The sequence below is a fragment of the Scomber scombrus genome, chromosome 19, assembly GCF_963691925.1.
Source record: "Scomber scombrus chromosome 19, fScoSco1.1, whole genome shotgun sequence".
Taxonomy (NCBI): Eukaryota; Metazoa; Chordata; class Actinopteri; order Scombriformes; family Scombridae; genus Scomber; species Scomber scombrus.
In genome coordinates, this window is record NC_084988.1 from 1,744,922 (window position 1) to 1,769,920 (window position 24,999).

General features: G+C 42.2%; 1 protein-coding gene across 1 annotated transcript in view; it reads left to right on the forward strand.

Moving 5' to 3' along the window:
• Window positions 1-24,999, forward strand: part of LOC134001234 (transcription factor IIIB 90 kDa subunit-like) — a 153,935-nt gene that overhangs the window by 73,624 nt on the left and 55,312 nt on the right. Inside the window, exons 12-13 of the mRNA XM_062440802.1 lie at window positions 490-831; window positions 6,718-6,802. Coding sequence (XP_062296786.1) covers window positions 490-831; window positions 6,718-6,802 — 427 coding nt within the window. The remainder of the gene's footprint in view (window positions 1-489; window positions 832-6,717; window positions 6,803-24,999) is intronic.

Here is a 24,999-nt window from a genome sequence, read left to right on the forward strand (position 1 = left end):
TCCCTTCCTTCCATCTTTCCTCCCTTCCTTCCATCTTTCCTCCCTTCCTTCCGTCTTTCCTTCCATCCTTCCATCTTTCCCTCCTTCCTTCCTTCCTTCCTTCCGTCTTTCCTTCCTTCTTTCCTTCCTTCCTTCTGTCCTTCATTCCTTCATTCCTTCCTTCCATCCTTCCATCTTTCCTTCCTTCCTTCCATCCTTCCATCTTTCCTTCCTTCCTTCCTTCCTTCCATCTTTCCTTCCTTCCTTCTTCCTCCCTTCCTTCCATCTTTCCTTCCTTCCTTCCATATTTCCTTCCTTCCTTCCATCTTTCCTTCCTTCCTTCTTCCTCTCTCCTTTCGTTCTTTCTTCCTCCCTTCCATCCTTCCTTCCTCCTTTCCTTCCTTCCTTCCGTCTTTTCTTCCATCCTTTCTTGAACCTCTTGTTTTCCTTTCATTCCTTAAACAACAACATTAATTCTGTCCCAAACTCTCCCTCTCGTCCATCTCCCAGAAGTTGGAGACGACATCGACGACATCATCTCCACGTCGTCTAAGCTGGAAGACGGCGAGGAAGCAGCAGCAGAAGAAGAGGAGGAAGATGAAGAAGAAGACGTGATTCAGGCCGTGGCCAAACACTTTGGCAAAGAGCTCGGCGATCTCACGCTGGAGGCTCTGATAAAACTCGAGCAGAAGACGCCAGAGGAGGAAGAGGAGGAGGAGGAAGGAGAGGAGGGGGGCATCCCGAAGAGAAAAGGCCCAACGCTGGCCAACATCCTGGGCAGGATGCCGACCGCCGCCACTCTGGGTCTCAACGAGTCCATCAGCAAATGCATGGGAGAGGAGAAGGAGAACGGTGAGTGCAGATGGGGCTTCTTTTTATTTTAAGCAGTTATTTTCCATGTTTTTATCACGTTGGGATGCTTTTAAGCTTTGTGTCGTCCTCCCGGGTCAAATTGACCCCGTCTGATTTTGACTGTTCTTTCTTTCCTTCCTTCCTTCCTTCCTTCCTTCCTTCCTTCCTTCCTTCCTTCCTTCCTTCCTTCCTTCCTTCCTTCCTTCCTTCCTTCTATCTTACCTTCCTTCCTTCCATCTTTCCTTCCTTATTTCCTTCCGTCCTTCCTTCCTTCCTTCCTTCCTTCCATCCTTTATCTTTCCCTTCCTTCCTTCCTTCCTTCCTTCCATCTTTCCTTCCTTATTTCCTTCCTTCCATCCTTCCTTCCATCCTTTATCTTTCCTTCCTTCCTTCTTCCTCCCTTCCTTCCATATTTCCTTCCTTCCTTCCATCCTTCCTTCCTCCCTTCCTCCTTCTCCCTCCCTTCTTTCCTTCTTCCTCTGTTGCTTCCTTCTTCCTCCCTTCCTTCCTTGACTCGAGGACAACAGGAGGGTTAAAGAAGTTATGCTTGAATTTTAAGCAGAACAAACACATTTAGATAAGTCTGTTTTATTTTGGTCTCAGCTGATATCCGTGGCGCTTTAATCTCATTTGCTGGCTTGTTTTTAGGTTTTTCTACATATATTTTGATCATTCTGAGTGTGATCCAAGCAGATGATGACGAGGGTTTAATAACTCTTGAATATACAAGCAATTTAAAAGTGTTTTTAAAGTGTAACATTTGAGGCATTATTTGGTTTTGATTGAGCAAAACATCTGTATATATAAAAAGCGTCGGCACCCTGGAGGATGATGATCTGATTATGGTTGCCGCGGTGATACGTTTCATCCTTCCACTGTGTGTCTGGTACCTAAAGCACTGTATCACCATAATAACCCATAATCAAGTTAAAGAAAGCTCTCTCAGGTTTAATTGTGGGAATTAACTCTGTGCCAGAATGAAATTGGCTGAGCTGCGTGTGTGAAATTTGTCATCCCTTTATTACATTTCACCCTTTTTTTTCTTTTTTCTTTTTTTTAAAGTCGTCTGAAGACATGAAGGAGGTGTGTGTGTTTTTGTTTTTTTACCCGAGACAGACGACGTGAGGTTTATGCCAAAAAAGCTGCAATTTGTGTGCTGATGTTCCTTCTTTCCTTCCTTACTCCCTCCTTTCTTTCCTTCCTCCCTCCCATTTTTTCCTTCCCTCTGTCCATCCTTCCACCTTTCTTTCCTTCCTTCCTTCTTTCCTTCTTTCCTTCCTCCCTTCCTTACTGCCTTCCTTCCTCCCTCCTTTCCTTCCTTCTTCCTCACTCCCTTCCTTACTGCCTTCCTTCCTCCCTCCTTTCCTTCCTTCCTTCCTTCCTTTCCTTCCTTCTTCCTCACTCCTTTCCTTCCATCTTTCCTTCCTTCCATCCTTCCTTTCTCCTTTCCTTCCATCCTTCCTTCCTCCCTTCTTTCCTTCCATCCTTCCTTTCTCCTTTCCTTCCATCCTTCCTTCCTCCCTTCTTTCCTTCCATCCTTCCTTCCTACCTTCCTTCCTTCCATCTGTCTTATCTTCCTTCCTTCCTCCCTTCCTTTTTTTTAAGTCGTCTGCAGACATGAAGGAGGTGTGTTTTTATTTATTTATTTATTTTTATAACCCCTGAGACAGACGACGTGTGGGGTTTATGCCAAAAAAGCTGCAATTTGTGTGCTGATGTTTTGTTTATTTAGCAGCACGTTCACGTTGGAGCTCGCCTCTCCGGAGAGTTTCCTCTAACAGTGTTTGTGTCCAGGCAAGAATTACAGCGTTTAAACTTAAGTGAACCAAATTACTGTAAGAAAAAAAAGAAAGAAAGAAAGAAAAGATGGATAAAAACCTGGGAACAATGAAGCCTGTTAGGAGAACAGTGCAAAGATTTACCGCTATGAAGCTAAATAAAGTAAAATATTTAAAGATTTTATATTTTTAAGTATCTTTAAACGTTCCTTCCTTCCTTCTTTCCTTTCCTTCCTCCTTTCCCTCCTCCTTTCCTTCCTCCCTCCCTCCTTACTCTTTCCTTCCTTCCTCCCTCCCTCCCTCCCTCCCTCCTTACTCCTTTCCTTCCCTCCCTCCTTACTCCTTTCCTTCTTTCCTTCCTCCCTTCTTACTCCTTTCCTTCCTTCCTTCCTTCCTTCCTTCTTTCCTTCCTCCCTTCTTTCTCCTTTCCTTCCTTCCTCCTTCCCTCCTTACTCCTTTCCTTCCTTCCTTTCTCCCTCCCTCCCTCCTCACTCCTTTCCTTCCTTCCTCCCTCCATCCTTACTCCTTCCTTTCCTTCCTTCCTTTCTCCCTCCCTCCCTCCTCACTCCTTTCCTTCCTTCCTCCCTCCATCCTTACTCCTTCCTTCCTTCCTCCTTTCCTTCCTCCCTTCTTACTCCTTTCCTTCCTTCCTTCCTCCTTACTCCTGTCCTTCCTTCCTTCCTTCCTTCCTTCCTTCCTTCCTTCCTTCCTTCCGTCCTTCCTTCCTTACTTCCTCCCTCCCTCCCTCCTTACTCATTTCTTTCCTTCCTTCCTTCCTTCCTTGATTAGAGGATAACAGGAGGGCTAGAGGAGATTGTGATTAAAGCATTTATACTTAAACCCATTTTCTATGCAGACAAAGAAAATATTAATTTATTTTTATTATATATATATATATATATATATATATATATATATATATATATATATATATATATATATATATCAGACTTTACATGCACAATATTTGCTAGTAAATCAATATTTTTGTTGTTTTGTTTTTAAGTGAGTTTTGTGGACAGTTTACAGGCTTTTTGCTCACAGTCTGGTAATATGAAGAGAATTAAACCCCCTAAAAACAGAATGAATGTTTTTCCCTCGTTGTGAAAAACAAACTGCAGGAATGAATCGCTCCCTCCTCCGTCAGTGTGACTTATTAACTGTTTCAAAAGTACAACAAATACAGGGATCCATCATGCATTGCCTATAATTACCCAATTACACAAGTAGGATGTTCAACACACCCTCCAACCCCCCCTCTTCCTCTCCCCCCCCCCCCCCCCCCCCCCCCCCCCCCCCCCTTTATCTGGGTGTGCAGAGGCGTTGATGGATGCGAGGTAATAGTGTCACGCAGCTACATCTGTCCTGGTGAGGAAACCTGTGTTTTATGGCTGAGTGGGAGGACGGAGAGTCAGGAGAGGAGGAGGTGAAGTGTGTTTTGATGGATAAGAGAGAGAGGGGGGGAGGGGGAGGAGTGGCCTCATGGTTGGATTAAAACCTACAATGGAGAGGTCGCAGGTTTGAATCCCTGCAGCAGTATCTAAGTATTGAGGTGTTGTTTTTTTTTTTGGAAGACTGATTCCTTTATGTTTCCTCTGGAGAATAATGTCTAACAGCTGAAGTGTAAATGATGTTTAAAATGCTTGTTTTCTTTGTTAGATACAAAACAACTAAAAAAGTTCCTCTGAGAGATGAGACTCCTTTTTATATTTATATTTGAATAAACACTTAAGTGTCGCTTTTAAAGCTATAAGGAACTTCAACAGCCTGATGAAAGCAGTATCGTTGCTTATGATGCGTTCAGTTTGCACTTGGAAGTTGGAATTTCCAGCTTCCCAGTTGAAAATTTCAACTAGATTACCCTCTGAAGATTTAGATTTAGATTTCCAATGTGGAAGTTTGGAAGGTTTGGAAGAAACATACCATCATGAAAGCAGTAATGTTACTTATGGTGCATTTCCATATATATGAGGAAGTTGGAATATCTGAATTCCTAGTTGGAAATTTCAACAGGAATGACCATTGAAGTTGGATTTCTGACTCGGAAGGTTGAAAGAACCTCTCCAGCCATTACCTCAAAAAGTGTTTATATGCACAAAATTAGGGCTCTGCAATATATTGATATTATATCGATATTGTGATATGAGACAAAATAACATCTTAGATTTTGGATATCGTAATATCTCTATGTCATCAGAGTTGTCTTTTCCTGGTTTTAAAGCTGCTTTACAGTAAAAATATGTAATTTTCTGAACTTACCAGACTGTTTCTAGCTGTTTCTGTTATTTTTACTTTTTACCCACTTTGTCATTATATCCACATTACTGATGATTATTTATCAATAATGTCATAATATAAATATTTAGTGAAAGCAGCGACAGTCATCTCTACAATATTGTTGTAATATCGATATCGAGGAAATGCATTTTTATCAACTGGTTTTTGGCTATCACTGGTTGGTTTTTCTGACTTCTTGAAATGGAACACTTCAAACTGTGATGTCATTCCGAGTTCCGAGTTCCGAGTTCCGAGTTCCGAGTTCCGAGTTCCGAGCTAAATGAATATTCCATATCTACAAATATCTAAATACCCCAAAAAGAACACCTAAAAACATCCAGGTTTGGAGGCGTTATCTGTCTGAAATCATCCACAGCTGAGGGTCAAACCACCCTGATTAAAATGTCGCCCTCTTCAAGAGCCTGCTGACCTCATCCCGTCGTCATGGGAATACACGACAAAGATGAGGTCAAGAGCCGCCGAGTCACCGAGCGGTGGTGAATCACAGCGCTGTTGAACCATCAGCTCTTATGTTGATTATAAATGTCAGTCTGTCCCTCTCTCTCTTTTCTTTTTATTTAAATAGGTTTTTGTTATGTAGTGACATCAGTTTGAGTCATCAGCAGAGAGTCGATGTATCACGAGGCTCGGCGTGTTTGTGGTCGTTAACGTCGGAATCGGCTTTAAAATGTGAAACACGGCCGTGATTGAGGCTGATCTCACCGAGGGAATGATGGTTTTAACCCTCCTGTCGTCCTCCCGGGTCAAACTGACCCCATCTCTTTTGACTGTTCCTTATTTCCTTCCTTCCTCCCTCTTTCTTTAATTTTTCCTTTGTTCTTCCCCTCCTTCCCTCTTTCTTTGCTCCATACTTCTTTCCTCACTTCCTTCCTCTTTCCTTCATTCCTTCCCTCCCTTCCTCCTTTCCTTCCTCGGTTCATTCGTTCCTTCCTTCCTTCCTTCCTTCTTTCCTCCCTCCCTCCCTCCCTCCTTCCTTACTCCTTTCCTTTCCTTCCTTCCTTCCTTCCTTACTCCTTTCCTCCCTTCCTTCTCTCATCTTTCCTTCCTTCCTTCCCTCCTTTCCTTCCTTCGTTCATTCGTTCCTTCCTTCCTTCCTCCCTTCCTTCTCCCCTTCCTCTTTTCCTCCTTACTCCTTTAATTCCTTCCTTCCTCCTTTCCTCCCTCCCTCCTTCCTTACTCCTTTCTTTTCCTTCCTTCCTTCTTTCCTCCCTTTCTCCTTTCCGTCCTTCGTTCATTCGTTCGTTCAGTCGTTCCTTCTCTCCTTACTTCCTTCCTCTTTCCTTCCGCCCTTCCTTCTCTCCTTCTCTCCTTCCTTCTCTCCTTCTTTCCTTCCTTCCCTCCCTCCTTCCTTTCCTTTCCTTCCTTCCTCCTTTCCTCCATCCCTCTCTCCCTCCTTACTCCTTTCCTTTCCTTCTTTCCTTCCTTCCTCCTGTCCTTCCTTGACCTGAGGACAACAGGAGGGTTAAAGGAAGCTGTGTCCATCTCTTCTTTATTCCTCGTCTCTCTCTATATGAACTGAACATGTCGGCCTCTCAAACCCAGTCTGCTGCTTCTTGAGCTTCCTGTCATCGGTCTTTACTCAGTTTGATCTTTTAGTTTATTTCCTGGACCTTGTTTGGTTGATACGGACAATTTCTGTGCATGTTGGGTATTTACCGGCTTTGTTTGTGAGTCTGTTTATTTGTGTGTAATTTCATTGTGTGTGTGTGGAAATGGACATCTCATCTCTGGTTACATTTAAGTCTGTGTGTGTGTGTGTGTGTGTGTGTGTGCGTGACCAGTGTGCGTTAATGTGTGTCCACGTCCGCAGGGAGCTGCATGCAGATGGAGGTTCTGCGGAGTCAGGCTGGTTCTGGTTTGGTTCAGGCTTCAGTTAATTATGGTGGATATGGGAGGCGAGGGGGAGGAGGGGGGGTGGGATATCATGGCCCCCCTCAGTTCAATCTTTGAAGTATTAAGTGGACAGGGTACCTTGTCATTAGCACTGAGTCTTTCATCTGTGTGTCTGTGTGTGTGTGTGTGTGCAGTTTTTGCGGACATTGTTAGTAGAGGGCACGGCACTGGAGGAAGGTAGAGAGGCTGTAATTTTGGATTCTCTCTCTCTAAAAGGAAAAGAGAACAAAATGCAAAAAGAAAACATGGCAGCAAATAAAATAAAACGGAGATAGTTTGGAAACATAGTCGCAGTTTAAATGCTGCAATTAAAGATTATTTTCGTTATGGATTTAATGGATTAGTCGATCGGTGGCTAAGATGTTCCATCAGTGTTTCCTGAAGCCAAGATGCAACCCAACAGTCCATAACCCAAACATATGAGATGTGTATATATATGAGGTTTTAAAGTGTTTTTATATCTTTTAGATGTTTTTTAGATACTGCAGGACACTTTTATCAGTATTATATTATAATTTATTACATATATTTTGGTTTTATTGGTACATTTTAGGGTATTTTAGTGTGTTTTTCTCCTGTGGATAGTTACAGATGTGTTTTTATGTTATGTGCAGAGGTCTTGACTTTAAATGTAGCTGCTGAGTATCTATCTGAATATTCAGTTTATCATCTCAGACGACTAAAGAAACCAGGAAATATTCACATTTGAAAAGCTGGAATCAGAAACTTGAAGATTTTTTCCTTTTTTAAAAACAATGAATTGAATTTTAAGCTCTCGACGTCACAAGAGGAAGTTGTATTTAAGTTCTGTTAGCTTCTTGTAGCATCAATCTGAACAACTTTGGGATGTAGAATCTGTATAAAAATGTGTTTATATCCCACTAAACGACCGTAAAACCTCCAAAAACGGACATGGAAGTAGACTGAAAACAGGCAACACTTTGCTGCTTATACATCATTGAGAGTGGAGCACATGTGAAGACGGTCTGTGTGTCTAATTTGCACGTTAACATCTGCACAAAGCCCACGTTAACTTTCCTAGACATGGAAAAATGAGGAAATGTATCTGGTGGGTTGCAGCTAAATGGATGCAGGTTTCGACTTGCATCCAAAAAAACCTGTTTAATAATACAAATATACAAAATAATTAACTTTACTTCCAAAAACTCCAAATAATAATCATATGAAAAGTATACTGTGATGAATACTGGACCTAAAACATCCATTTTCTTCCTTTTACACTGACAAACTGCCTGATATTGATTAATCCTTTTGGTACTTTTTCTTGAAAATGACTTTTCACAATTAATAAATGATCAAACTAGTTTCTGTTGTTAGACTCATAAATTAATCGCCAGTCATCGCAGCTCCAGAATAAACTAATTACTTTCATGCTTTTATTAATTACAGCAAAAGTGTAAAATATTTCTATCCATCAACCCACACTGCTTAGTTATTAGTTTATGAATTAATGATTTTGTTCATATATATTCAGTAACAGTAATGAATGAAGTTAGAAATATGTCAAAGCCAGGCGGGAAGTAACTTAAAACTGCATTCTATCAAAAGGCCACCAGGGGGCGACCGTTTTGGGGTCAAAAGGACTTCCGTCTCTATACAAGTCAATGGAGAATTCACCAACTTCTCACTTGATTTCTAACCTCAGTAAACGTTTTCAAAATGTGTTTATGGTCTCAATCGCTAGTTTAAAGCCTTCTTCAATGCAGTATGATGTTCATTTGGGACATTTTGGCCTCCCTGATTTTATATGTGACGATAAAGCAGGGTATGCATTAGGGCGTGGCTACGTCGTGATTGACAGGTTGATTGGTTCACAGGTTCAGGAGGGCGCCTCATGCTCCTCCTGATGCCCATATAAGTAGAATCCGTGTTTGTATTTTTCCCAGCATGCACCGGAAATTTTCAAGATGGCGCTGCTCAGATCCGATACTATTGGCCTCCGAGCAGCAGTCCACAAACCAATGGGTGACGTCACAGATGTTACGTCCATTTCTTATATACAGTCTATGGTGACAGCTGCAGATTTAATAGATTATTAACTTGATGTGTTTCTCTCTCAAACATTTTAAATCTGTGTGTTTGTGTTTGAAAAGCTGCTGTGATTGATGTCAGCTGTCCCTGTTTAAACTCCTTTTTATATCTTTCACCCTGTTTCACCCTCCTGCCTCATCGACCCGTCTGAGCGATGGCATTTTCATTTACTCGTGCAATCAGAGGAGAAACTGAAGCCTTTACAGAGGGTTAGGGTTCGGCCGCAGCGTCAGGAACAACGCCACTCCGACACCTCTACACGACTTTTGTCACATTCGTCTACAGCCGAGGTCTTCGGGGAGCTCTCGGCCTCCCTCGCGCCATTAGAGGCAGCATTGATTGAGGCACACTGTTTTCAGCGGAGCACTTAGTCCAATCAATGACGTTTGCCCCCGACCTTAACTACCTCAGCGAGCTGCAGCTCTCCGGCTCTTGTCAAACCACTCTGCTGCTTTTATTGCCTGAGCACATCTGGGGGGGGAAAGGGGGTTGTTTGAAGTGTGAAACTCTAGATTTTAGCCAAGCTTTTTCACACTTTGAATAATCCATTTCTCCCCTTCCTTCCCTCCTTCCGTCTGTCCTTCCTCATTTCCTTCTTTCCTCTGTCCTTCTTTCCTTCCTTCCTTCCTCTTTTCCTTTCTCCCTTCCTTCCTTCCTTCCGTCTGTCCTTCCTCCTTTCCTTCATTCCTCTGTCCTTCTTTCCTTCCTTCCTCCTTTCCTCTTTTCCTTTCTCCCTTCCTCCCTCCTTCCTTGTTTCCTTCCTCCCTCCTACCTTCTTTCCTTCCTCCCTCCTACCTTCCTTCTTTCCTCCGTCTTTCCTTCTTTCCTCCCTCCTTTCCTTACTTCTTCCTCCTTTCCTTCCTTTTTCCTCCTTTCCTTCCTTCTTCCTCTCTTCTATCCTCCCTTCCTCCCTTCTTCCTCCCTTCCTCCCTCCTTTCTTTCCTTCATCCTCCCTTCCTTCCTTCTTCCCCCCTCCTTTCCTTCCTTCTTCCTTCCTTCCTTCTTCCTCCCTTCCATCCTTCGTTCCTCCCTCCCTCCTTTCCTTTCTTCTTCCTCCCTTCCATCCTTCGTTCCTCCCTCCTTTCCTTACTTCTTCCTCCCTTCCATCCTTCCTTCCTCCCTTCCTCCCTTCCTTCCTTGACTCGAGGACAACAGGAGGATTAAAGATCTAACACTCTTTCACATCTCATTTTTGTAGCAGTTAGTCTGCGTTTAAGAAAAACCGCTGCTGCTCCCCTGACAAGAAGTTGTTGTCCTAAAACATTTTCTAGCATCCATCCTCCTCGCTAACGGCAATTACTGCACCTAAAATCTCAGCTCTCAGCATTTTCGGGGCGTGGTAGACACTCTGTGACAGATCTGCGCTCTGACAGCCGCTCTGCTGAGTCAATTATAGTCTTTTAAATGAGCAGCATCTGTCTCATCTTCTTCTGTCCACAGAGGAGTCCTTCAAGGATGAAAGAAAATGCAAAGTCTCATCCTCACACTTTACTTCCTCAGCAGTCAGATCTGCGGAAGAAAGAAAGCTTTACAACCCCCTTTGTGTTTGTCTTTTTGCGATGCTAATGAGTCGAGAGGCAGCACTTCAAACCATGAGGTCACTGGTTTGATCCCAGCAGCCGCCAGCGTTCACAGCTCTGAGTGAGTGGGGGATCTTCACTCAGAAAGGACTTTTTTTTCTGATATCGAGTCTTAAAACCGATTTTTTCTTAATTTGTGAAAGAATAAAGTGATTGTTTAGCTCAGGGATGTCAAACATGAGGCACGCGGGCCAGAACAGGCCCGTCGAGGGGTCCAATCCGGCCCACTTTCCTTCCTGTGTTCTTTTCCTTCCTTCTTTACTTCCTATATTTCTTACTTTCTTCCTCCCTCCCTTTCTTCCATCTCTTTCCTGTCTTCTTTTCCTTTCATTGGTTCGTCTGTCCTTCCTTCCATCTTTCCTTCCTTCCTTCTTTCCTTTCTTCCATCTTTCCTTCCTGTCTTCTTTTCCTTTCTTTCTTTATTTCTTTCTTTCTTGCTTTCTTTCTTGCTTTCTTGCTTTCTTTCTTTCTTGCTTTCTTTCTTTCTTTCTTGCTTTCTTCTATTCGCCTGTCATTCCTTCCTTCCCTCTGTCCTTCCTGTGTTCTTTTCCTTTGTTCATTTCTTCCATCCTTCCTTCCTTCTTGTCTTATTTTCCTTCCTTCCATCTTTCCTTCCTTCGTCTTCTTTTCCTTTCTTCATTTTTTCTTTCTTTCTTTCTTGCTTTCCTTCCTTCCCTCTGTCCTTCCTGTCTTCTTCCTGTCTTTTTTTCCTTTCTTCATTTCTTCCGTCCTTCCTTCCTTCCTTCCTTCCTTCCTTCCTTCCTTCCTTCCTTCCTTCCTTCCTTCCTTCCTTCCTTCCTTCCTTCCTTCCTTCCCTCCATCTTATAAATGAGCTGGATGATGCACTGAATAAAAATAAACAGTCATAAAGTTGAGTGTGGAAACCTATCGCCTTCACCGGACGCCATCTTGGCTCCGTAATGATGAAAAATGTAAATAAAACTGTTTTTTTTTACACTAAGCAAGATTTTTAAGTCCTAAAACTCAATAATAAATGAAACTAGGTAAAAGTATGTTGAACCTTTTGCTTTCAGTAACAGGTGTGATCATCTTTCTCAGCAATAACCTCCAACGAAACATTACTCGTAACTGTTTATTAGCCCTGAACATCAGTTCGGAGGAGTTTTATCCCGTTCCTCTTTTACAGAACAGATGTTTCGAAGGTTTCTTGGCATGAACTGCCGGCTTCAGGTCCTTCCTTCAGTATATCTGTATAATTAAGGTCAAGACTTTGGCTCAGCTTTCCCAAAACATTAACTTTGTTTTGCTGTAACCTTTGCTAGAGCAGCTTGTGTTTTTGTTATCTTTTCTCATGACTCACTCTCTGCTGAGCTCCGGGTCGTGGACGGATATCTTGACATTTTTCTGTAGAATTTGCTCCATAAATGGCTGCCGGCCCGAACCGTGATGCTACCAGCACCATGTTTCACAGATGAGAGGAGGAGCTTATGTTTGAATCCAGTGTTTACTCATCATTAAGGCTGGGTATTGGTTTAAAAAATGATGATACCAGCACCGATCCAAGTATCCTCGTCCTCCCGGGTCAAATTGACCCCGTCTGTTTTGACTGTTCCTTCTTTCCTTCCTTCCTTCCTTCCTTTGATCCGTCTGTCCTTCCTCCCTCCCTCCCTCCTTCCTTTTTTCCTTCCTTCCTTCCTCCATTCCTCTTTTCCTTTCTCCCTCCCTCCCTCCTACCTTCCTTCCTTCCTTGCTTCCTTCCTCCCTCCCTCCCTCCCTCCCTCCCTCCCTCATTCCTTCCTTCATTCCTCCCTTCCCTCCTTCCTTCCTTCCTTCCTTCCTTCCTTCCTCCTTTCCTTCTTTCCTCCCTCCCTCCTTTCTTTCCTTCTTTCCTTCCTTCCTTGCTTCCTTCCTTCCCTCCCTCCTTCTTTCCTTCATTATTATTATCCAGGTGGTCTTGAGCAAACTGTAGACAGCAGTAATGTTTTGACTGGACGATATGGACAAAATCAAATATCACGATATTTTTAGACCAAATACCTCGATATCGATATTACAACAATATCGTACAGATGACTGTCGATGCTTTCACTAAATATTTATACTATGAAATATTTGATAAATAATCATCAATAATGTGGATATAATGACAAAGTGGGTAAAAAGTAAATAACAGAACAACTAGAACAGTCTGGTAAGTTCAGAAAATTACATATTTTACTGTAATGCAGCTTTAAAACCAGGAAAAGACGACTCTGATGACATATCGTGATATTACGATATCTTGTCTCATATCACTTAATCGATATAATTTCAATATATTGCCCAGCCCTATCTGCCATTCTCTTTATGATGGACTCATGAACATTGACTGTAGCCCGCTGCAATAAAGGCTTTTAGTTCCCTAGATGTTAGCCTGTGTTCCCTTGGGACCTCCCAGACTATTACACACCTGCTCTTTGGTTGTGACCTTTGGTTGTCCAACTACTCCTGCGGACGGTAACACTGGTGTCGGATGTCTTCTCCCATTTCTACACAATCTGCCTGATAGTCGACTGTTGGAGTCCAAACTTCTTTTAGAAATGGTTGCGTAACACTTTCCAGCCTTTGTTTTAAGGTTGTCAGAACTCTCCTTTTGTTGGAGCCGTGACACACTTCCACCTTTTGATGTGAAGCTCAGACTTTTATAGTGAAGACTCAGATTTCTTTTCTTTAAATAAATCAGGAAGTATGTGATTGGAGAAAGCACTGGTCTTTTTTTTTTTGTATAAAAAGGGGTCGAGGGTCTCGGGATAGTTGATGTTGTGCAGACTCTAAAGCCTCCTGAGGTACATGTTTGAATTTTGATATATATATAAACACAAATGGACTTGACTTATCTGAGTAGTGAGTGAATGAAGGAGTGAATTTGGTCAGAGCCTATAACTTAAACAAAGAATAGCTCCTGCAGCTCCAGTGAGGCTCCTCAGTGCTTTGTACAAGTGTGTGTGTGTGTGTGTGTGTGTGTGTGTGTGTGTGTGTGTGTGTGTGTGTGTGTGTGTGTGTGTGTGTGTGTGTGTGTGTGTGTGTGTGTGTGTGTGTGTGAGAGAGATAGTGTGTCGGGGGAGGGGAGATAAGTAGCTAAATCCCAACACCTGTTAAATGCATGTTTTATTTACTGGTTTTGTTCAACTGACACCGATTTCCAACATGTGACCATCTTGTGCTGCTGAACTATCACAAAACAGGCGTATTGGCCCTTTAATTAATAATGACCTATTACTAATTTATTCTGTTAATCCAGTCACGAATTTATCCATTTTTCCACTCGTTTCCTCTTTGCTGCTGCTGGGACAGCTGGGCAGGCCTGAGAGTGTGTGTATAGTGTGTGTGTGTGTGTGTGTGTGTGTGTGTGTGTGTGTGTGTGTTGTGTGTTCAGTGCCTGGAGCGGTACAGTAGAGCTTGACTGCCATATGGCCGGATGGATGTAACCTCTCAGAGGAGGAGGAGAGCGACTGATTGGATGACAGACAGACAGACAGACAGGCGATGACAGCGCAGGGAGACGGGCATCAATGATACACAGCAGACACCAAAGAAGAAGAAGAGTGTGATGTTTATTTCTAGCTCGGGCCGCTCTCTCCACGGACGGCCAATCACACACTTTCACTGAGTCAGTAGAAGCTAAGCTACCTCAGCAGCAGTGTGGTGTGGAATATGAAATCAGGCTGTCGTGTGTGTGTGTGTGTGTGTGTGTGTGTGTGCGGTAGCAGTCAGTCTCTCTGGTGAGACGTCTGCAGCGGGCCGTCACAGCAGCCGGCTGTGATTGGAGATGATGTGCGTCTTCTGGCCCGAGGAGGGAAGGGGAAGCCGTCTCGTCTGCCGCCGCCAGCCTGACGGGAGATGACAGCTACCGTTTAGCAGGCAGGAAAGCGCTCGCCTCTGGCTGTTACGTCACAGCAGATTTCAAACCCCCCCCTCCTCCCCTCCTCCTCCAGCCCCTCCACTCCCAACCCCCAGCAGCCCACCACTCTCCCACACACACACACACACACACACACACACACACACACACACATATATATATATACAGCAAGCATTTAGCAGCAGTGCCACCCAGGTCAGCCAGTGTTTAGGCTTGACTCAAAATGTGCAGAAAGGTTTTCATCATCAATCATTCGACATCGTCATTTGTCTTGTTTTTGATATTTTTGTGAATGAATTATATTCTTCCGCTAAAGACTTTAACTCTGAAGGTTTTAATTAACCCTTACATACTGTTCAACGGTCAAATTTGAACCCATTTTTACATCAAAGCTGTAAAAATACGTTTTTCTTTTAGCCTGAAATTGGATATCTTCCTCCAATGTGACCCAGAATATACAAAAAAGGAAATATATTTGATGCATATTCATCCAAAATTCACATTTAAATCAATTCATTGCAATAGCTCTTATGTTTTATGTAACATTGGATCATAATATAATGTCTTTTATATCGTTTTTTATCATAGAATCTAAAGAATGAACTCTCTCTCTCTTTGCTCTCTGAAAGCTTCATTAAGGATAAATCATGTTTATCTGTGACTGAGGTTATGAATTATTGTGGTTCAGAAGTTTGGTATTAACAGTAATTATGAGGAAATACTGAGTCAGGTCAGAATATGAACATTATGTGAAGGTTAATAAACTCTGAACAAGCAGCTGCTGTTTGTTTTTCTTAGTGAGAACAACATGAACAGCTTATTGTGTTGCTATGTTTGTTTGATTGACGTTCGTTTATTAGCTGAGGGGAAACACACACCTATTCTAGTAAAGCGCTGGCACACAGTCAGACATTAAGAGAAAAAACAACAGGAAATGCTGCAGCCTCATAACACTGAAGCAAATGAAAATTAACATCTTGGCAAAAGCTTCTCAGTTTGACACCAGAGAGCTTCGTCAGTTCTGTTAATTTAACCCTCCTGTTGTCCTCTTCTTTCCTCCCTCCCTCCCTTCCTTCATTCTTCCTTCCTTCCTTCCTTCCTCCCTCCTTTCCTTCCTCTTTTCTTCCCTGCTTACTCCTTTCCTTCCTTCCTTCCTTCCTTCCTTCTTCCTTCCTTCCTCCCTCGATTACTTCCTTCTTCATTCCTTTCTTTCCTCCCTTCCTTCCTTCCTTCTTCCTTCATTCCTTCCTCCCTCCTTTCATTCCTTCTTCCTTCCTCCCTCCCCTCATTTCCTTCATTCTTCCTTCCTTCCTCCCACCTTTCCTTCCTTCTTCTTTCCTTCCTTCCTTCCTTCCTCCTCTCCTTCCTTCCTTCCTTCCTTCCTCCCTCATTCCTTCCTTCTTTCCTCCCTTCCTTCCTCCTTTCCTTCCTCCCTTCCTTCTTTCCTCACTTCCTTCCTTCCTCCCTTCCTTCCTTCCTTCCTTCCTTCCTTCCTTCCTTCCTTCCTTCCTTCCTTCCTTCCTTCCTTGACTCGAGGACAACAGGAGGGTTAATAACACTGCATGCACTAAAGTAGAAGATATCTTAAACACAGTTTTACAGGTCAAGACACATAAAAGTGACTAAATTGTCTGAAGTTTACTGCTTAAATCTCAGTCTCTCTGTCTCAGGGTCTAAATAATTTTTTTTCTCCTGGGTCAGTTTAATATTGAATCAGGGGTGTCAAACATACGGTCAGAGGGTCATAAACGGTCCACCAGGGGGTCGACTCTGGCCCACTGGATAACATTGCAAAGTATGAAAATGGCAGAAAAGTAATTCCAATTTTTCTGCTGCTTCAGACGTTTTTTTCCATCTTGACCATAAATACAATCCTCTCACATAATTAACAATATCCATCTTATATAATAATAAATAAAAACTTAAAATTAAATATGTTTTTAATCCACATAAAAGACCAAAAAGCCTCTCTGAGCCTGAGTCTGCTGGATCTCTTCGTCCAGGTTTGAAACATTAAATATAATTTCCTTTTTCAAGGAGTCGTATTATTGTTATAAGAGACTTCCGCACCGTCGGGTCAATGGAAATTACGTTTAGACGAGGTGAAAGCAGAGCGGAGCGGCAGGAAGCGTTCAGCAGCGTTAATGTGTTTATGATGGTGAGGTGAAGGTGAAGAAGAGGAAAGGAGGCTTTAAAAACAGACTTATATCTGTCTGACTTTTGATTTTTCTCTTCTGAATCATCACATTTATATTTGTGATGATTATAAACTATCACTATTTTACTTAAAACACGATTGCTGGTTGTCATCGACCTTATCTATGAAATTAAATAAAAATATTCAATAGTAAATGTAACCCTCCTGTTGTGCTTGAGTCTAGGAAGAAGGAAGGAAAGGAGAAAGGAGGGATGAAGGGAGGAAGGCTGGAAGAAGGAAGGAAAGGAGGGAGGAAAGGAGTAAGGAAGGGAGGAAAGGAAAGAAGGACGGAGGAAAGAGGGAAGGAAGGTAGGAGGGAGAGAGTTAAGAAGGAAGGAGGGAGGGAGAAAGGAAAAGAGTAAGGAAGGAAAGAAGGACAGAGGAAAGAATGAAGGGGGAAGGTAGGGGGAGGAAAGAAGGAAGGGAAGGAATGAAAGAAGGAGGGAGGGAGGACAGAAGGAAGGAAGAAAATAAGATGTAGTGCCCCTCCATCATGCTCCTCCTGATGCCCATATAAGTAAAATCTGTGTTTTTATTTTTCCCAGCATGCACCTGAAATTTTCAAGATGGCGCTGCTCAGATCCGAAACTATTGGCCTCCGAGCAGCAGTCCACAAACCAATGGGTGACATCACGGATGTTACGTCCATTTCTTATATACAGTCTATGCATCGTACAGAGAGAGAAAACACAAGATATTCTCAGTTTTTTAAAGAAATCAACAGAAACTCAAAGAAAAGTGAGAACACGTTTACTTTTCATCTCAAAATGAAACGAAGAAGCTCTTTGAAACACTTCAGACTGCAGTAGAACAGAAAGGGAAATCCCGTGGTTGAGCTTTCCCCCTTTTTTTAAATCTAACCAGACATCTTGATGACTTCCATAGAAAGTCGTCAGACGCAGATGCAGATGAGCAGCCGGTGGTTTGGTGCGTGCAGGATAACAGAGCTCTGATTCATCGAGGCGGCAAAGAGAAACATTTGTCTAAACATTCCTGCGGCGGTCGTCTTGACATTTTAAAATGTTTGATTCTCGTGTTCAACAATCCTCAATTTATTAAAACATTTTCACTACAGCGTTCTTTAAATTCTTCAGCTGCCAGAAAGAGAAAGAAAGAGAGAAAGAGAGAAAGAAAGAGTGAGTGTCCTCCTCATCAATCAAAGAGTTCATTCAGTTTCCTCCCTCCTTACCCCTTTCCTACCTTCCTTCCTTCCTTCCTTCCTCATTCCTACCTTCCTTCTTTCCTCACGTCCTTCCTCCTTTCCTTCTTTCCTCACTTCCTTCCTTCCTTCCTTCCTTCCTCCTTTCCTTCTCTCCTTACTTCCTTCTTATTTTCCTCCCTCTTTCCCTCCTTACTCCCTTCCTTCCTCCCTCCCTCTCTCCCTCCTTACTCCTTTCCTTCCTCCCTTCCTTCCTTCCTCCCTTTCTTCCTTCTTTCCTCACTTCCTCCCTTCCTTCCTTCCTCCTTTCCTTCGTTCCTCCCTTCCTCCCTCCCTCCTGTCCTTCCTTCCTTTCTTCCTTCCTTCCTTCCTTCCTCCTTTCCTTCCTTCCTCCTTCCTTCCTTCCTTCCTTCCTTCCTGAGGACAACAGGAGGGTTAAAACATTTTCACTACAGCATTCTTTAAATTCTTCAGCTGCCAGAAAGAGAAAGAAAGAGAGAGTGAAAGAGAGAGAGAGAAAGAAAGAGAGTGAGAGAGAGGGAGAGAGAAAGAGAGAGCGAAAGAAAGAGTGAGTGTCCTCCTCATCCATCAAAGAGTCCATTCAGTCCATTTCATGATGTTTTCTTATTGTACATTCACTCAGTGCTGCTGATTTATTCATCTCGCTCTTCTGATGTTAAAAAAAATACAATCTGTTTTTTTGGGGAGAGAAAATGGAGGACGAGTTTTTAAAAAGCGGGACGAATTGACAGGACGTCTCTTTGATCGCCATCGCCATTTACGTCATCATCAGAGATATGGAGAGCTGGGGGGTTGGGGGGGGGGGGGGGGGCTCGTCACTTTTAGCTCTTTCAGCACAAACCGACTGTTTAGTTTAGTGTTTTTTTTCCCCCTTTTGTTGAGGAGAGCCACAGATGGCGGCGAGTTTATTATTTTTTTTAAAATGTTTGATTCTCGTGCGCAACAATCCTCAATTTATTAAAACATTTTCACTACAGCGTTCTTTAAATTCTTCCGCTGCCAGAAAGAGAAAGAAAGAGTGAGAGAGAGAGAAAGAGAGAGTGAGAGTCCTCCTCATCCATCAGAGTTCATTCAGTTTCCTCTCTCCTTACCCCTTTCCTTCCTTCCTCCTTACCCCTTTCCTTCCTTCCTTCCTTCCTCATTCCTTCCTTCCTTCCTCCCTCCTTACTCCTTTCCTTCCTTCCTCCCTTCCTCCTTTCCTTCTTTCCTCACTTCCTTCCTTCCTCCTTTCCTCCTCTCCTTACGTCCTTCTTATTTTCCTCCCTCTCTCCCTCCTTACTCCTTTCCTTCCTTCCTCCCTTCCTCCCTCCCTCTCTCCCTCCTTACCCCTTTCCTTCCTTCCTTCCTTCCTTCCTTCCTTCCTTCTTTCCTCACTTCCTTCCTTCCTTCCTTCCTCCTATCCTTCTCTCCCTCCTTACTCCTTTCCTTCCTTCCTCCCTTCCTCCTTTCCTTCTTTCCTCACTTCCTTCCTTCTTTCCTTCCTCCTATCCTTTTCTCCTGGAAAATGGAGGACGAGTTTATAAAAAGCGGGACATTTGTTGAGGAGAGCCACAGATGGCGGCGAGCTAACTGACAAACAACACGAGCCAGACATAACAATGGAAACACACATATGACGTAATGTTGTGTAACTGCAGCGTCCCTGTTGGCTTCTGCTACTGTTATGAGGAGACGTAGTGTGTGTGTGTGTGTGTGTGTGTGTGTGTGTGTGTGTGTGTGTGTGTGTGTGTGTGTGTGTGTGTGTGTGTGTGTGTGTGTGTGTGTGTGTGTGTGTGTGTGTGTGTGTGTGTGTGTGTGTGTGTGTGTGTGTGTGTGTGTGTGTGTGTGTGTGTGTGTGCATTGTACTTTAATTATCAGTATATTTGAGCACAATAATGTTTTTGTGTTGCAGGATGAATGTGTTTGTTTATTATAGAGATTTGTCTTCATCACGCTAATGACATCATCGCTTGTTTTTGTTTAAATACTTCAAATAATATAAAGCAGGATTTATTTCAGTGGATGTTTGGGTCATTTTTTTTCACCCCTCAATCATGTGTTATAATTACAGCTGCAATTACTTTAGTAAACTCACTTTAACTTGTGTTATTTAAATCCAGTCCTTTTAATTTAAAGTGTTTTTAATGGCAGAATAAGTTGTTTTTTCTTCTACTTTAACATCTCAGTGTGAAATTTGGACTTTTTTGTCCAAAATGTGTTTTTCTGTTCTGATAAACACAAACGTACACTGACTATTTGGGAAAGACAAAAAAAAAGAAAAATGTCATTAAGCAGAGAAGGATGTATGAACAGATGCTTTAAGCTTGTTCATGGTACTAAAAACTTACCAGGAACTTCTACTGTCTGTATTTTTCTTCCAAATCTTTTTCCTTTAACCCTCCTGTTGTCCTCGAGTCAAGGAAGGAAGGAAGGAGGGAAGGGAGGGAGGGAGGGAGGGAGGGAGGAAGGAAGAAGGAAGGAAAGGAGAAAGGAAGGAAGGAAAGGAGGAAGGAAGGAAGGAAGGAGGGAAGGGAGGAAGGAAAGAAGGAGGAAGGAAGGAGGGGAGGAAAGGAAGAAGGAAAGGAAGGAAGAAGGAAAGGAGGAAGGAAAGAAGGAGGGAGGAAGGGAGGAAGGAAGAAAGGGGGATGGAGGAAGGAAAGAAGGAAGGGAGGAAGGAAAGAAGGAAGGGAGCAAGGACGACACGAAGGTTAAGTTCACCTCCTTTAAGAGTGGACTTATACAACTTCAACTCATGTAGACAAACAAACCTTTAGCACCTTTTTTGGACGTGCTAACTGTTAAGATTTTAACATCTGATGTCGCCATTATTGTCCTTTTTACTAGCTGTAATCAGTGTTGACTTTAAAGGCCATAAAAATGATCTTTTGTCCAACATTAAATAAGAAGTTTTATTTGCCTAAACTTTAATAAAGATGTCCGATAAGAGGAAATAGTCTAATGTGAGTCATTTTCGAAGGCGTCAATTCAGTTTATTTATATAGACTCAAATCACAACAAAAGGGTTCTCACATAGAGCAGGTCTAGACTGTGCTCTTTAATTTTTAAGAAGACCAAACTCTCCTTTAACGGATTAAACCTCAAGTAGAACTGGGCTGAAAGAAAGAAGAAAAGAGGAAGTAGGAAGGAGAGATAGAGAGAGACACACAGAGAGAAAGGGAGACACACAGCAACAACAACAACAGTAATAGAAGTATGATTAATGATAATAAGAAGAGCATTTAGCTTTAACACAATGAGAAATCCACTAATAACAAATCAGTTAGCACTCTGAGAAAATGTTCATTACGTTAAATAAAGTGAGAAAGTTGATATCTTAATGTTCTGATAACGTTTTTACACTTTAAAAAGGAGGAAAAGTTAAAAAAAAAACAACGTTAAAATAGATGATGTAATAAAAACTTGATCACATGACATATAACCCTGCTTTTAAAAACAACAAGGACCAAACATTACATCATATAAAAGAGTCCAGGTGGATTCAGCCGGAGACGGTCGGGATGCTGGATATCATCACTCTGAGACTCCGTCACCATGGCGACAGACGAAAACACCGCCAAGCGTCTCGAAACACAAAGTCATTAATTACAGAATCATAAATGTCATTCCAGGTATGAAGCTGCTATAAAATGTCATGTCAGACTTCTGCTACTGATGCTTGTTTAATTACCTCCTCAGATCATCCTGATGGATATCATCCTGATATATATATTTACACGTTGTTTTATTAGGATTCATTATTATCTCTAAATCTTTAAACTATTTCTGTCAGATTTAGATTTGATTAATTTATTTCTGCAGATCTGGATCCAAGTTTGCATTTATAAAACTGCAAAATGAGACAGCTGAATATTTTTTGCTGCTTTTTCCAATAAGCGACTACACCCCGTCTGTTTTGACTGTTCCTTCTTTCCTTCCTTCCTTCCTTCCATCTGTCCTTCCTCCCTCCTTCTCTCTTTATTTCCTTCCTCTCTCTTTCCACCCTCCATCCCCCTTCTGTCCTTCCTTCCTTCTTTCCTCCCTCCCTCCTTCTTTCATTCCCTCGTTCCTTCCTTCCTTCCTTCCTATCTACCGCTTTTCCTTTCTCCCTCCTACCTTCCTTCCTTATTTCCTCCGTCTTTCTTCCTCCCTCCTTTCCTTCCTTCCTTCCCTCCTTACTCCCTCCTTTCCTTCCTTCTACCTCCCTCCCTCTTTTCCTTCCTTCTTCCTCCCTTCCTTCCTCCCTCCCTCCCTCCTTTCCTTCCCTCATTCCTTCCTTCCTTTCCTTCCTTCCTCCCTACCTTCCTTGACTCGAGGACAACAGGAGGGTTAATTATATAATGAAGCACATTTAACATGCAGTTATTGTCACTATTGATGCATTTTATGTGTAATTTAATGCAGGTTCAACTCCAAAAAATAGACAAAATAAACATAGTGTGTAATGTTTTTATCATTATTATTAAAAAACCATATTAGAGAAAAACATAATGCTAAAGTCTAGATTTAATATTAGATTGTATAAAAAGTATTTAGAGGATTGTGCAGCCTTGGAGAAATAATCATTTCCACATATTATATTTTCATATTTATGAGCATGAAGTAAACTCCATTGTGCCTCCAGCAGTGTTCTCCTACATGTACCTCCTCGCTCCTCACTCAGAGTCCGAGGAGGAGGAAGAGGAGGAGGAGGAGGAAGGAGAGGAGGAGCAGGTGGTTGAGTAGGCGTACTCTCAGTCTGGGCTCCTCTAAGGTCGGGCAGGTCAGGTTTTAATGGGCTCGCCCGGCCGCCCGTGTCAGCGAGAATCTCTCACTCTATTTATTGCCTCGGCCGGCTGGTTATTTCTCCGGGGCAGAGGCTGGCAACGAGCCTTATTACCTCCATACTGCTGCAGGGGAGGAAGGAGCCGTACACCAGGAGCTGCTTCTTCTTTTCTCTCTCCTTTCTCTCCTTTTTTTTTTTTTAAAGCATGTGAGGCACTTAGCTGACAACCTGATCCGATCTCAGGGTAAACTCCTCCATCTTTAATCTCTGCATCGCTGCAGATGAAACATATCTTCATTGTTAGGATCGTTTATTTCTCAGAAAGCTTTCAGGGGGAACAAAAGATTTTACTTCATGCAGGATAATGTCAGTTTATTTGCCCTTTTTGGACCCAGATTTGGCAAAAAATATAATATTTTGACCTTTTATTTGGTCAAATGTATGTTGTTTATATGCAATTTGTTATTTTTTGTATTTTATTAATAATTTGACCTCTTTTTAGTCCTTATTTTTTATTGCATTATTACGAAAATGTAGCTTTAAATCATTCATCTAGTGCAGGAGAAGGATATTAAAGCATAATAAATAAAAGATAAGGGTTTATAAAACTACTGGTATCTTAAATAATTACTCATTTAAATCCCTCATGAAGTGAAGAAGACAAACATTTGCTTCTTCAGCTTTATATATATATATATGAGTATTTTCCAGCTTTTCTTTATCTAATATTTTAATAAATGAATAATGTCAGTGTTTTAAAACATCACTTAACCCTCCTGTTGTCCTCGAGTCAAGGTAGGAAGGAGGAAGGGAGGGAGGAAGGAAGGATGGAAGGGAGGACGAAAGGAAGGAAGAAGGAAGGAAAAGAGGGAGGAAAGAAAGGGAGGAAGAAGGAAGGAAAAGAAGGAGGAAGAAGGAACGGAAGGACGGGAGGAAAGAAGGAACAGTCAAAACAGACGGGGTCAATTTGACCCGGGAGGACGACATGAAGGTTAATATATTTTATAAACTAAACCCCGTAAAGAATCATTAACATCTCTACAGTAAACTCATCTCATCTCCATTGATGTTAAACCACATCGTCTATCAGCCCTTTGCTTCTTTATATCTAACCTTTGTCTCTTCTAACTTTAATGAGCTGCAGGGTTTCAGTAACAGCTGTTCCACTCTGTGTTTGGCCTCCCTGTAAAGTGGTTTTCATTGTTACCGGCAGAGTCCGACCTTCCTGCCGGGGATTCAAACTGTGAACCTGCACACAAATGATTCATAAGGAACTTTACTGGATGTGATGTCACGTTAGACAGAGGACGATATTTGAACATTAGTGCTGTGATTATTATGAGGGACTAATGTCTACTTTAGTTTATCTTTATTAAAACAATCAGCAAATATCTTGTTTGGATTTGCTGTGAAAAGATAAAACTTTATCTCTTGGTGTATTTCTTGGTTTGGAGCTTGATCATTTCCTTCAGGATGTCCTCCGTATTCTGAATTTTTTCCTCCGCTCTTGTTATCGTGTCTTCTGCCTCGTCCAGTCTGTTCTTCCAACTGCTCTTTGTTGTCCTGATGGAAACTTCTCAGCTGAACCCTGAAGAGGATCATTTCCAAGTGTATGTTCTCGCCTGCAGACATTGTTTGCGAGGTTGCTTCTGTTAGCTTGTTAGCTTGTTAGCGTTAGCACCCGCGTTAGCCTCTGAGTTGCACTGGCGTGTTGACTCGTCCTGTTTTGCGTTGTGATTTCCTTGGATTTGTTTTTTGCTTGCATTAAACACCCATTTCAAAATTGCTATAATTTGATGAAAAAAATTGCGAGTTTTCGGGGTTTCACGTAGATATCTCGTCAGGGTTGGTTGGGAGAGATTTTGTTATGCAGCCATCTTGCAGGTGGTCATTCAAGGTGTGTTTTCTGCCGTCAGTAGTTGAAGTTCGTCATTTCCAATAGAAATCTGGACCTGTGTTATTGAAACACCACCGTTAGCTGTCACCCAAATCAACCAGGATTAACCAGCTGTAATGATTCCTCCTGTTCATACTGACCATTAGAGGATCCCTTCATAATGTTTATAATGGAAGTGATGGAGGACTAAACCCACAGTTCTGTGTAAACATGGATTTAAAAGTTGAAGGAAGGAAGGAAGGAAGGAAGGAAGGAAGGATACAGTCCTCAATCACTTTACATTGAAAGCACATTAGAAGGTTGTAATAGTCAGTATGAACAGGAGGAAAGATTACAGAGAGGAAAACCTGACTGCTGATTTAAGACAGACTTTTGGTAATTGAATTAGGGCTGAACAATTAATCGGAATTTTATCGAAATTGCAATATGGCCTACTGCTGTTGTTTTATGCTGCAGTCTGCTGGGGAGGCAGCACCAGACACAAAGATGCAAGGAGGTTGGACAAACTAGTCAAAAGAGCTCTGTGATTGGAGCCAGGTAGGACACACTGGAGGAGGTGGTAGAGAGATGCACTGTCCAAGATGTTCGAGGCCATCTTGAATTACCCAGATCATCCGCTACACAACATCTTTATGGACCAAAAAAACAGCAGTGGACGGCTCCTCTCTTTTTTTTAATTGTGGTGCTTCA